This window comes from Hoplias malabaricus, chromosome 6 (assembly GCF_029633855.1).
Source record: "Hoplias malabaricus isolate fHopMal1 chromosome 6, fHopMal1.hap1, whole genome shotgun sequence".
NCBI lineage: Eukaryota > Metazoa > Chordata > Actinopteri > Characiformes > Erythrinidae > Hoplias > Hoplias malabaricus.
Window position 1 is genome coordinate 32716634 of NC_089805.1, and position 14567 is coordinate 32731200.

The window sequence follows — 14567 nt, forward strand, 5'->3', positions numbered from 1 at the left end:
CTCTCCAAAAAGCTCTGTATTAGTAATGTCAAATACAACCTAGCCTCTGGATAAACCCCCTTAGCGCCTGCTTGATCAGCATCAACAAAAGAACTGCAGAGCCTGCAGATGCAGATCCTTACCTCTCTGAACTTTTGGTAGAGTTTGGTGGCATCCAGGTCCGAGGGAGAGATAATGTCCTCATTTTCAGGCAAATCAAAAACCTCAATCGTCACATCTCTATCTGTCACAGCCGGCCCCACATCCTCCTCCTCATCTGTGGCATACTCTCCCGTCTGAGACAAGAAAAGGGGAGACGGGTCAATAACACCTTAAATAAATTAGGGAAGTACACTGATAGAAGAATCATATCTGTGCCTGCTTAAAAATCATAGTCACTTAAAGTTTACAAATATTTAGAAAGAATTAGGCTTGTCAGGATAACAGGAATTCAATACTGACCTCGAGCACAGTAACACAATATAAACTATAATTTTCCACAATGTTACAAATGCTTATTACTGTCTGAAAACTTCATGTTCACTGAAAATGAAAATAAAAAATAAGTGAAAAATAAAGGGTGAGCAAGGAATGAATATGTGGATGAGAGAAGTTGCAAGGGATAGATAGCTAGATGAGAGACAGCGAAGGTGGGATAGACTGGTGGATCACACAGACAGAAAAAGATGGACAGGAGAAGGGAGAGCGGAGAGTGGAAAGGTGAATGCAAAATCATGGACCAATTAATTTGTAAAAGAATGAGAGAGGGATTGAGAGCAACATGCGTTCTAGAGACAGAGAGAGAAGAGAGATTTAGTGATGGATAGATGGACTGATGTGTGGAGGGCAGGTTCCATTTGGCTGAGGCTCAGATCAAGTTGCAGACAGAGCTGCTCTCTGGGGGGGCGCTCCTTTCCTGATCGAAATGGTCCTTGGCAGGAGGCTGTCCACTGCTTTGATACTATCTTGCAACACTTACCAGCACTCCAACTGTATCTCTAACTTACTCCAGTCTCTCTCATTCTCACACATACCCTCACCCATCCACACACACACACACTCTAACACCCACACAGGGTAAGGATATATCAGTAAAACTACAATGGGCAAAGAAGAAATGTTTTTACTGAGATAAACCGAATGCATTTAAATATATTTCAGGGATTTGTCCATTATAAATATAGCATTATATACACATTGAGAAAATGTGTAGTTTTACATTTTGCCAAACTGGCCCCACACTTTATGCATCCTAGTAACTCCTCTCATGATGTGTAGCTCAGAGGCCAGCCAGTTCATCATGCAGAGTCACATTCAATTAGTCAGTGTGTCACCCATCGTACTCAAACTTGATTATCACATTGCACAGGTCAGAGCAAAGTGAATGGTGAATTTTGCTGAAAGCTGAATTCTTTCTAGTACAAACCCAGTAGCCATTTTTAAAGTGCATTAATGTCAGTGCAGGTCAGTGAAAGAAGTTCTTAGTGACAGCATGTGCTTTGCAACTGGATAGTCACTTGTTCATTGTACTGACCGGCAACGTGGACCTGCTTACCCTGAGAGCTAATAATCCATAGCCTAGAGAGCTTTCAGCCAGGCCAAGGCGCGCACACACACACACACACACACACACACACACACACACACACACACACACACAGAGAGAGAGACACAGACTTCTGCAAAATAAGTACATTGAAATTGACCAGTGGGGAGCAGTCTCTTGCATACAACTGTGCATACACGCTTTTTGGGGTTTTTATGATTACTGTACGTCCGCACAATGAAATGTGACCTCCGTATTTAACCCATCGGTGGCACTGAACACACACACTAGTGATTAGGGGCAGTGAACACACACACCTGGAGAAGCAGACAGCCATCTTTAGCACCCGGGGAGCTTATAGGGGTTAGGTGCCATGCTCAAGGGCACATCAGCCATGAGCGTTCCAGACCACTAGGCCTCCAACCACTAGGCCGCCCCCATTACAAATACAAATTTGGGCTGAAAATGTGCAAAAGTGATATGCCTTCGACTGAATTGTCAGTAAGGTCAGCCTAAACACAAAGTGTGTTTGTAGATAGACATATACACCTTGTTCAAAATTTTTACATGAATCTTTGAACCTTCATGTTCAAAACTATGAGTCATCAAGATTCCCACAGGAAATGGTTAATAAAATAGATAGATACGGACAGGAATGGCAATAAAAAACATTCATATAGAGCATCTCTCTATTGCACCACTTCTAATTATGGAAGGGTTTATTTTAGGCACAAATTTTTGACACAGGTGTTTGTCTAAGCATAATGTGATCTCCATGGAAATTCATTGTCATTTAGAGTAGAACTGGATCATCTGAGGCAGGTGCACACAAGCCCAATACCACTATGTTCAATGCCAAGCACTGGCTATTGTCATCACACTGTAATGATGAGTGAATTCTCTGGAGTAATGGACACCATCAGCCATAATGTTATAGCTAGCATTTGTAACACAGAACTAACATCAACTATGTGATCTTCTAACCCATACCACTGAATTGATGGGGACCATTACTGATTTGAAGCTACAGTGAAGCCTGATTTTCTCCTGTCTCTCAAAGATATCAATATACTGTTTTATCTAAATGCCATTTGCCATTTTGACAGAATGATAGTTAATTTTCCTTGATTCAACTTCAATGGATCAGACAGTACTGAAAATAATGCTAAAGTGTGCTAGTCCTCTGAAATGAAAAGGTAAAACTGCTGTGTGTAGCCTATTGATGTCATTATGTGAGCATCCTGGCTGATGATTCATTCAACCTTCCCTCCAGTCAATCATCAGAGCACTAATATAGAAACTCAGTGCCATGGCAACTTATTGCATATTATGGAAATGCTCCACAGACTAACGCATGAAAACAAATCAGCCCAGAAGTAAGGCTATGACAGCAAAAACACAGGCTGCTGCCCTTTTTTGTCTGAGAAGACTGGCAGCCTCATGACCTGCTAATGATCAGTGAATAATGGTGACAAATTGGCACGTAATGTGTGTTGAAACATGAGAAGGCCTTATATGAGATCCAGAGGGAGCAGTTATTTAACTATGGCTGCAGTACATGCTTAATCACAACCCCAGGAGGTTCTGGACAAAAACACATCTATATATAGTACCATGCCAAAGTCAGAGGCATCATTTTATTTATTAATTTATCAGTTAAAACAGCTATTATGGACAAGCTGCTCATTTTACAAGCTCATGAGATATTTCTGAGATCAGATATAAGATCAACATTACTTAACGCTTGCATCTTTAAAAGATGGAGAACATGGGATTATTATATATAGTTGTATGATCACTAAATATGTATAGATTCTTCTGTTTTTTTATGTTAAATATGTTTTCTGCATTTTTGTGGAAATTACTACATGGCTGTTTTAACTGGAACTGAAGCGTGCAATTTTGCACAGCACCACACAAATGTAAAATGTAATAATATTTAGACTAAGCTTTAAATCTGAGCTGAAATTCCCACAAATTTTTAAAGCAGTCACGATCCAATGGTAAGCCAACCACACCTGTTCTCACGTTTGCACGTCTAGGCTTGTTAACAAAGATTTTGATAAGATGTAAGCAGTTCTATCTTGCCCTGTGTTGCTTTGACGGGTTGTAACAGGCTTGGGCTTGTAGTGATACCTAAGTCTAACCCATCCTACACTGTTCTAAGGTCTTCTTGGCAGGTTATTACAGGTTTAGGCAGGGCACGGCTTGTTCAGACAGGTTAAGGGAGACAGGAACGCTGTTGTGAAAGCTGCTCTAGGGCTTACCTCATCGTCGTCAGCATCATACTGAGCATACTGCTGCTCCAGCATTTCTCTCTGACGTCTCTCCTGCTCCAGAGTCTGACTGATCAGCTGAGCCACCTCACTCTCCTGTCCTGGGCGCTCCCGTCCGATCACAAACCTGCACAGAGACAAGAACTTTTTAAACTTCACCTGGTATGTTGCACAATATGAAGACAGTCTAAACAGTGGATTTAATTCACAGTTAAAAAAATATTGCAGTATGATATGTGTATCTGTTTTTTTTTTCCTTTTGTGTGTCTGTTGAAATTTAATTAAATATGAGGAGCCCTTTTTTACTTATTGTGGAAGGCCACCATCAATTTGAGCAAGTAAAATTAACTGTATGATTCCTTTAAATGCAATGGATGCAAGTGTCTATGATTGTAAATATTACCAGCCATTTTAACTTTAATTAAGCACAATTGACAGTGTGTTCAGATTAAAGCAGGGATCATGACATGCCTTATAAACAATGATTGTGATGATTAGCTTATTTGTTCTAAATATTTAAAGGACTGATGCATATTCCCTGTGTACTCCCCAGTTAGTACTGAAGAGAATTGGTTTAAGAAAGTCACAAAAGTAATGAGTAGAGGGATTATGTCGATGTAGTAATCAGCAGAGAGATCCCACTCCAATTTCAGAGAAGTAATGAGTAATTTGTTATGGATTACTTTTTTGGTAACTCCCCCAAATAACAGTCTGACAGTCTAAATTCTGATGAAACTAAAGAGTGAAACACCAGATCAGTTATCCAACATGTCTTTGATCGAATGCGGAGAAAATTGAGTAAATTAAATTCTGCTGAATTATGGATTCAGAATCGTTGACTGAAGAGCAAGGTACTATGACAGCTTCAGTGCACAAAATGACACAATGTACTGAGATTATTATTTCTGCTCATTTCCCTATCGTACAGTTGCATCTCTGAGTGTTACCCAGCAGGACTCCCTGCCCTAATCAGGCCAAGCCTTGATCTACATCTGAAGCACAGTGGAGCGGATCCTGAGTGCTGGTTGCCCCTGCATGGTAGTGATGCTCTGTGCGGAGGAGATGTGACCTGGAAACCCACACGCAGGGGCTTGTCAGTGCTCCAGGACATGGTGCTCTCAATGCGCTGACAGGCGAGCTGTTTAGGACGCCCACGACTCTTCAGCTGCAGACTGGCTTCTCCTGTCGACTTCCTAACAGCTCCATGCTGCTGTGACCGTTGACTCATTCCTAATTTAGAGCTACTCTTAATATATACTTGCACAGTCCAGTTTGGTGGCTGGTAAAGTAGATGTGATTAGAGACCTGGATTAAATTCTAGGTTAAATATAGTGCAAAGACAGAATCTGGGCCACCAGACAACATACTGAAGATAAGGAGAGGAATGGAATTACTCAAGGAAAGAGTAAATCTAAGAAAGATGGTTTTCAGTTTAATCTCCATCTGCCACATCTGTAGTGTACAGTTCCCACAGATCATAATTTTGATAATTCCTCTGCAGTTACAACAAAGTAGAGACTCAAAACACAGTTATAACTGTCAATGAACAGCTGCAGTCCCACAGTGCCATATGGCAGTGGAATATATTCGGACCCAGTGTACAACCCCTCTAAACCCAGCTCTCAAACTCCTGTAGTCAGTTTTCATTGAACATCCAAACTACAGTTGATGACACAAGAAAAACAGGCTAGCTAGCATATTATGCTATAATATATTATTATTATTATTATTTTTATTATTATTATTAGCTAACAGACCTGTTAAAATGTTATTTAGGTTTTTCTGGAGGAAGCTTCCAGCTATGCTAAGATATATTACATTCTGAGGATAACAATATGTTGCTTGTTTCTCAGAGATACACCATCATGAGACTAAAAAATTTAAACCAAGTTCGTTCACACACTAATAAGTGTACATTCCCACAAATATTTAGACCAACATTTCCCCTAGAGCTTATTACAAGATCACATCTCTCAGAGAGGACAGTACTGAAGCTCCTGCTCTGGATAAAAGCTTTTATTTTTAATATATGTTGTCCATGGCTAATGCTACATATAAAGCATGCAGAAGTAAGTTAGAAAAATACTGGGTTAGTCCTCATGCTACACATATCAATATTTCCTGAACAAATGTTCCCCAATATGGCAGAACTAGGGACGACACAATACACTTCATGAGTAAACATTGCTTAAACCTAATGTAAATGTGCTTCTGAAGATTTTTCTTTTAAACCAATTTGCTGATCAAATGGTCTTGAAAAGTGAGAAAAAAAAAACTCTTGTTATATCCACTACTGCTGCACTCAGGGCTCCTTTGTCGCACCAGTGATAATTGCAGAGCTCAGGCATTGAGGTGATTAAAGAGAGAATGGGGGCACACAGCACAGACAGCTTTGGTTTAAAAATAAATCTTTTGGCCATGCTGTGCTGTCCTATTGTTTATGAAGAGATTGTTTTCTCTCAGTGTGATGTCCTGCTGCTGGCTGGTACCCCAAGACAAAGAGCCACTATTCGTCCGTGGCTGAAGGGTGTTTCAATACACTAACGAGAACCACACACCGTGTGCGTATGTCATACACAGAGGAAGTGAGAAAGAGCCAGGAAGATGTGCCATGACATTTCACACAGTGAAAATATTGCTGTTGAGCGATGCTGAGCCATTGAAGTGTTCTGAGATCAGGCTTCCTCAGTTAGCTGATGCTTAGGGCTTAAACAGGACAAGCTGCTTCTAAACTACCACCTCAACCTTTACCTCTGAATAATTAAATAATAATTAGGTAAATATATGCATGTTTGGTGTTTGAATGTGTTGAATGTGTTTGAAATTGCTGATAAACTAAAATTACCTACACCCTGTGTCGACCTCTAAGGACAGTAAGTCTTGTATTTGCAGCACAATGTATACATAAATTGATACCTGTTTAAAATGTTTCTATGAAAAAAAAATTACAGTTTCATCACGTTAATAATGTAAGTGAATGTACAGGGGACTTTACAGACTTTACTATAAAGTTTTAAACACTGATTATTCATATTCCAGTGTATACAAATGTATATCTTTAAAACAGTGGAGAAACATGTTTACATTGTTAAACAATAATGGTTGAGTTTTAAGTGTTGATGTTTAAGTCGCAAATTACCCTGCAGCAAAACTGGACCACTTACTTGACCACGCCCTGTGTGTTCCTCAACACAGAGGCAGCGAAGCTCTGGGTCACCCCGACCAGACTGGTGCCATCCACTTCTACGATCTGATCGTTCACCTTAATCCTAAGGAACAAGAGAGTAGGAGAGAGTAGAGTATAAGATTCCTTATACTGCAGAGCTGCTTCGTAATACCAAGAGCCTTCGTACCACATAATATAGCATGCAACATATTTTTTGCTTTGTGTTTATATCAGATAGACTGGTTGAAACTCAAAACACTGATATGTTCTTTGAGATACAGTATATTAACATAAATCGTTGATAGTAGCTCTCCTCTCAGGTTCCCTATCTAACTGTACTATTTTTAAATTTAGTTCCACCAAAGTGGAACTCTTGACCTAGGCCAGGGGTCAGTTTCTGATAATATGACCAGTCACTCTGGCTCTTGTTGAATGTTGTGAATTAGTTTTACTTTTTTAGTATCAATATTTAATTATCATACTACCTCCTACAGTACAAATAAAACCTGGTACATACCATGTCTTTGTGTACTGATTTCTAATTTTATTTACTTGTCTGTTTGTTTAATCAGTATCAGCACGAATTATGACCATTTTTATGATCACATTTTTATTTGATTTTAAACTGTTTTGGCAAATATATTACATTAAAAACAGGCCTGTAGTAGAGCCTTTGGTTTAGCTAGTACACTAAGCTGGATAACAGATTAATGCAACACCACTTAATGTAAATGTGACCAAATGCACTGTTTGCTGTATAAATATCAAATAAAAAAAATGAGATTGCAACATGATACTCGTCATCAAACCAAATATGTCCTGAGTACATAAAAACCTCTGGTGAAACTGCAGCTTGTTTGAATGACAAAGCATCCACAGTAGAAATATTGCATGTGTTGAACAGTGCACAGTCATATGCAAAACTTAATCAAAACTACATTTACTCATTCATTCATTGTCTGTAACCGCTTATCCAGGTCAGGGCTGCAGTGGGTCTAGAGCATACCCGGAATTACTGGGGGCAAGGCAGGATCAAAACTACATTAAAAATATGATGCATTTTTCTGTAGTTAGAAAAGAGCAGAAAGTCTGCTGACTCAAAAGAAAGATATAATTCAAGGAACAACAGCAAACAAGTTGCAGATGTTATTATATACTCAGGGCATCGCTGGTTTTACCAAACTCTCAGGTTATGATCCCATTTATTTGAAGATTGTTAAACATGCTTTGGCCACCTTCACAGCAAATGAGGTTGCAGTGCTGCCTTTTCCCACTCACTGTGCTAGGTAAAATAAATGGTGTTCTAAAAAATTGGCCTATATATATATATATATATATATATATATATTCACCCCAGCCATAAAACCATAATGCTTATCAGACAGAAGAAATTACAACCATAGCATGAGGGCACATTAGGACAGGAATGGCAAATGGCTTTGAGCTTGCAGCAACTTTTTGGTCAATGGCTATATGTGGGTCACAAAACTGGTCCTGTGCTTACAGTTCTTGAACAAGCTGCTTGCTACTCCTTTAACCTCGGGTTACTTCCTATTTACTCACTTGTAGTTAGTGTGTAATTCCTTTCTATTTAATGAACTAATGACAAACAATCACAGTGCCCTTCTGGAAATTAAGCTGCTAGCAAATCCACTCTATTATGTAGACAAGAAGGTGGCAGAACGCTTGCCAGGCAGAATCTTAATGTGTTTCCTATGAGTCTAGCAAAAACATAGCTTGACATTGAAAGAACTTCAGTCCCACCTTAATATCAAGCAGCAATCAAAAGCGTTATAAAAAATATTGGAAAATAAACATAACTGAAAATAGTGGTAGCTAAACACTCAACACAATACTGCACTGAAATGACAATGGTTAAAAATGCAAGCCCGGGAGGAAGTTGAAGGCAGAGAAAATTATATTCTGGGCATCGAATGCTCTTCACATACTGACCCACACCTGAGGGCAAGCCTCACAGACACAGACTAATCTCCAGTCAGGAGCATCTCCCTTCATATTTCATCAGTCTAGTGTAGGTGGTGAGCCTGCATGATACAGCAAAAATAACATACTGTGTATTGTTATGGAAACATTTTGTAGTGTATTACGTTTCCTTTATGACATTTAGCTGATGCATTTATTCAGAGAAATTTACAGTTTCATCACGTTAATAATGTAAGTGAATGTAGCATTCAGAGTCTTGTCCCAAAGCCTATTTATAAGTGTAGCATGGTGTGTTTGCACAACAAGGGAAGAGAACCAGATTGGTTCATGAGGGGGCAGTAGTGATAACCACCATCTTATTCGACCTTATTATATTATCGATCTTATATTAAAAACCATAGCTAACGCCTTTGATTATAGATTATATGTTTTTAACTATAATAAAAATAACTAGTTTTATTCCCAAATTGATTCAGTTATTTGTATTTTTTACAATGACAGGAAGCATGCTACTGCCCTGTTCACTGAATGCAGAAAAGAGGACAAGAATGCTTTTAAAAATGGGAGGACTAGTTCTTCAACCAACACTTTCTTCTATTCCTCTGAATTGTGATCTTATTCGCCGTCTGCTAAATCTGCTTTATCAATAATTGCTTTTTTAAAAAGCTGTATTTATCTTTAGAAAATGTGACAGCACTACTGAAAAGCAGCCGTGTTCTGTATAAAATACACACTAGCAGCTGAAGAGAGAATCTTAGCATAAAGTGACTTGGCTTAGGAAGCTGCATTATATTAATGTGAAAGATCCTGCAAGGCTTTTGGATCACATAGGTGCCTTAATTCCAAATAAATCACCTATCTGGAACATTTGAGGTTTTTAGAGCTGTGCAAACAACAATATCATGTTGAAAATTGACAAACCAGATATCCTGCATTCCTTACTGGAGCTCACTGAACAAGTGACCCACAAGAGCTTACCGATTGCTTCTCTTTTTGTAATGAAACTCAGTTGGGAGATCTCTCCCATGTCTCCACAAACGCTAATGCCGCCCACATGTTCTCATGCGCTTGGAGCTGATCCCAATACCATTAATATTCTCCTGTAGCAATCTCCTTAGCTCTGTCTTAATCCTGTTGGTGGCAGTCAAAGTTACCCTGGCTGAGAGCAGTGTTGACATGCAGGTAACCTGCTGTGAGATGGGCTCTCCTCCCTGCGACTGGCCCTTACCCATGGGGGACTCCTGAGCTGCTAACGCAGATAAAATCCCAAAGCCTTTCCTCAGATTTCAGGCCCATTGCTAAGCTCAAGCTCTCCCCTACAGAGAATGTTGCCTGGGAAGGGGTGCAGTGGTGCAGAGCATTCTATCCCTCCTCTCTCTGTTTTCCTTATTGTCTTCTTTTTTCTGTCTCACTTTCTCTCTCTCTTTCTGCTTTCCTTTTTGTACTATCTCCTTTGTCCTTACCTTCCATCTCTCTCCGCTGCTCCATTTTCAATAACAGTCTTGACAAAAATGCCCAGCTTCTCCAAGCCTGCGTCTGCGCCCACTCCCATTCCAATAATGCTGATACCCAGGCCATCATCATCTAAGCAGAGAGCAGGCAAATGATTCAGAGACATGGCTTGCAGCAGCTGGTGATTATTTGAGGCAGAGTACAATCTATGACCCAACTGAGAAGTTTATCTATGAAAAGATGGTGGCATTGAGAAAATAATTAAATTAAATTAAATTAAAACTGGATATGAATGGTTATCGCTACTTCGGCCATTCAATGTATAGAACCAAACACTGCATGTAGATAGCTCATGCAAGATTGGAGAATTTCACAGTTTGTTTTTAAAAAAATCTGCATTATTTAAATGCAAACATGAAAAGAAATCATTCAATGGTTTTATGTGAAATGTGCCTTTCCGAGTTATTCACAGTAGAAGTGAATGGAGCCAGACATCTGAAATTTTAATGTCTTTTATTTTTTACTGACCCCAACATTTTCTTTTATCCAAATATTTTCTGTCACTCAGAGTGAATGGTACAATGTGAAACTTTAACGGTGTCTATATACTACATAAAGCTCTTTGCTTGAGCAAAGTTTGGCTTTCCATAATATGGGCCCTTTAAATATGCATGTAATTTACATAACCATTTTTACAGCATGGACCAAAATTGCATAACCACACACATTATAACCTTTTCAATAATTCTCTGTAAAGTAATAAATGCAGTGTTGGAGAGAAATATTCACCCTTTTCCAGCTCCACTGGGAAAAGCTCCAGTTTCTCCACCCTCTTCTCCAGTTCATACTCTGCCGACGATGCCACCGGATCGACCTCCTCGTTTCTGCGATCATAATCCTCGTTTGAATAGGTATTAAAAACCTGGAGACAGAAACAGGTAAAGCTTATCTCACTGCAGTGGTCATATTACAAGCACAGTCATGAATGTAGAACAGGAGATTTATTTCTCTATTTCAGCCGCCAAAGGCCACGTACGGTATGTCATTGTGAATCACTTGAGGGCTCGACGCTATTACATTTCTTAGATGTATGGAGTAGGTCATAAAACAATGATACTATGTCTTCACTCATACCGAGCATCATTCTATTTCCAAAGCTCTGTGCTTCCAGTAAATATGATTGGTAGAAGTGAAGAATTATGATTGGGGGGGTATAAATTGTTGTCACTGTAGATTTGTGCACTGGATCTGACCCCAAAACATCGCTCATCCACTGAAACACAAACCGTCACTTCAAATACTGTCAGTGTAAGTGACGAAGCTAAGCAGTGGGGTGTGAAGGGGCTGTCACGCAACACTGCCTCGCCCACTCGTGGCATCTCACACACACCTCGCCCTCATGCCAACACACAGTATGACTCCTTCTCCTTCACCTGCCTCTTACTGGACTCTGCTGGGCAGCAGGCGTGTACATCCCTATTATTGTTTTTTTAGGAGACTGGTCAATGCATCACGAAAGCTCAAACCTGAATATTTGCTTTGAATTAGTTCTGTACATTGAAGGCATAAATCAGATTGGAGAAGCTTGTTACACAGTAGGGAACAAGGAACAATAAAAACATTCAGCAGAGTATCAGCACATTTGTTTTCAAGAACTGACATAAACTAAATTTAACCAATGTTCTGCATCCTTCAGCAAATATGTCTCATTTCACACTCAACAAAGCCATGGTACAAAGGAAAGACAATAAAATACATTTATATATTTTTTTACAATGATTCTACATTCTGTAATCATTCTTTAAAATATTCTGCTAGAAAAATCTAAATATATTCTCTAATTAACAGAGCTGTAAATGATCCCTTAATAATGTTGCATAAGCACTGAATTTTAAGTTATAAAGAGTTCCAAAATGCCTGATATTTGAAGAACAATAACCAAATATTCTTGATCCACAATGATGATGATGATGAAGATGAAACCTTTATTGTCATTGTACATTTTACTTATACAACGAAATTGGGTTACAGCCCCCCCTCCCCTTGGTGCAATTAAGAGATAAACAAGAAAGAATTAAAAGAACATTATTGTAAAAATATTTAAGAGCACTAAGTATAAGTTCATCCTATGTACACAAGCCACAACTGCAGCATCGCTTATTGCACAATGTAACTTTTAGCAGCATCAGTTATTGCACTGAACCCGTTTAAACAAAACCAGAAGTGTTTATACATGAAATAGCAAACAAATACCAAATAGTTCAGGTATAAACAGTTCTGGTTTTGCTATTAAATGTGTATATTAAATATTGCTATTAAATATGATGCTTCAGTCTATCTTGCAAATTTAATAGTGAATAACAATTATTAATATGACTAGAATATATAACATGACAATGAAAAATAAAAATGAAGCGTGAAATGTTCAATTATTTGTCATTGTACAACATACAAAATGTGTATTCCGCATTTAACCCATCTGTGGTGGTGAACACACACTCAGAGCAGCAGGCAACTATCCCAGCGCATGGGGCGCAGTTGTGGGTTTGGTGCCTTGCTCAAGGGCAGCTCAGCGGTAGATTGAGGGAGGAGGACAATGCTGTTCCTTCACTCCCACCACCCCAATTTTCCTGCCGGTCATGGGAATCGAACCATCGACTTTTCAGTCCCAAGACCTCTTCTTGGCTGCCCATTTAATCATTTAGATCATATTATTCGAACCATCTATATAATTTAAAGCATATGTTTTCACACACTAAAGAGCCAATGGGAGCCATTAAAAGCATGCTTCTGAGAAACAAAGGCATCCTTGCCTCAGTGAACAGACCTGAGCCCAAAATAGACTTGGATCTGTATTCAGTGCATTTTTGTTTGAAAATATTTTGAGAATTTTATTTTGACCAGAAAATGAGCACACACTATATTGAATGTTAAAACTATTGAAGTCAATTTAAAGTTTCCAAAATTAATCCACTTGAATCTCCACATTCAGATAAATGCAGAAGTTATTTTTATAACCATACTGGACAGAAGTGCGATCCTCACAAGAACTTTACATTTCACCCTGTGTTTTCCCTGCTTAAACACCCCTGATCAAACTAATCAACCCATTAATAAACTGTCAGAAAATAAAGTGTGTGTGTGTGTGTGTGTGTGTGTGTGTTCTAGAGCATGAAAAAAGCTTAAATGTGCAAAACCAGAACCAGGGCTAGGAGAGACAGATGTAGCAAAAGCTGCATGACCTTTTCCTGACCTTGACAATTACAGGAAAACCATGAAATCGGCATAAAAACTGTAACAATCTCCAACACCTGCTGGAGGTGTGCGAGTTCCTGGCTCTGGATCATCTGTCAGTAAATTAGCGTGCCACGTTCACCTCAAGGCAGCAGTATTCAGCTGTCACTGTGAAGAACATCAGCTTCATTTAAACCCTGACAAATCATAATTGAGCCAGCGCTACCTTGTCTGAGAAAACAAATTAAGCTGGGATGTTTGGCACACTGTACACTCATTAAAAAAAGGACCCATGGCAGAACAGACTGTGCTAGAGGGAGGGTTCTACAAACAGAGGTTCAGGTAAGTGTGAAAGCAGAGCTTTGAAAAGTATGAATATGGAGCAAGTATCGAATAAGCAGTTCTACAAATGGGCAATATGAGAACGGCATTGTCACAGCGAACTTCCCATCATCAATAATGCAGACTGATCAACCACATGCATTATTGAGCAGCCACAATGCTGAACAGTAGATTAGCTATAGCAATGCACATGACTCCCTTCATCTGCTACGGTATGTCCCTACAAGCTTGTGGTGAATCAAGCCATGCAGCCCAAGCTGGAGCAATGTCTGTCGCAAGCAGAGAGAGAGAGAAAGAGAGAGAGTTAGAGAGTGCAAAAGGCTGTTCAGGCACACAAGCTCCAACTCAGAAACTGCACTGCTATTAACACTGCCAAAGATAAAGCAAGGAAAAAAGAAAAGATCATTTATTAACACTTGACAATGCAGGAATGTACAGATCTGATGTGCTGGATTAATGCAATTAAACTACTGGTATATGGTGTGTTTTTTTTTCTTCCAGTGATGATAATTAAGGCATTGTGTATAAGTGGCAAGTTATTGAGTGCCAAATTCACATCAACCTACTTTAGGCCAGTGGTTTCTTGCATCTTTTTTTTCTCACTTCTTTAAAAAGCTTTTCTTCTGTG

The 14567-nt window shown here is 39.2% G+C and overlaps 1 protein-coding gene across 7 annotated transcripts in view; it reads right to left on the bottom strand.

Moving 5' to 3' along the window:
- ppp1r9a (protein phosphatase 1, regulatory subunit 9A) overlaps nt 1-14567 on the bottom strand; it is a 50015-nt gene that overhangs the window by 18497 nt on the left and 16951 nt on the right. For all 7 annotated transcript variants that reach the window (XM_066673896.1, XM_066673894.1, XM_066673895.1 and 4 more), the window contains exons 3-7: nt 11153-11285; nt 10375-10495; nt 6966-7070; nt 3793-3928; nt 123-275 (exon numbers count right to left, since the gene is read on the bottom strand). In XM_066673896.1, the coding sequence (XP_066529993.1) occupies nt 123-275; nt 3793-3928; nt 6966-7070; nt 10375-10495; nt 11153-11285 (648 nt within the window). The remainder of the gene's footprint in view (nt 1-122; nt 276-3792; nt 3929-6965; nt 7071-10374; nt 10496-11152; nt 11286-14567) is intronic.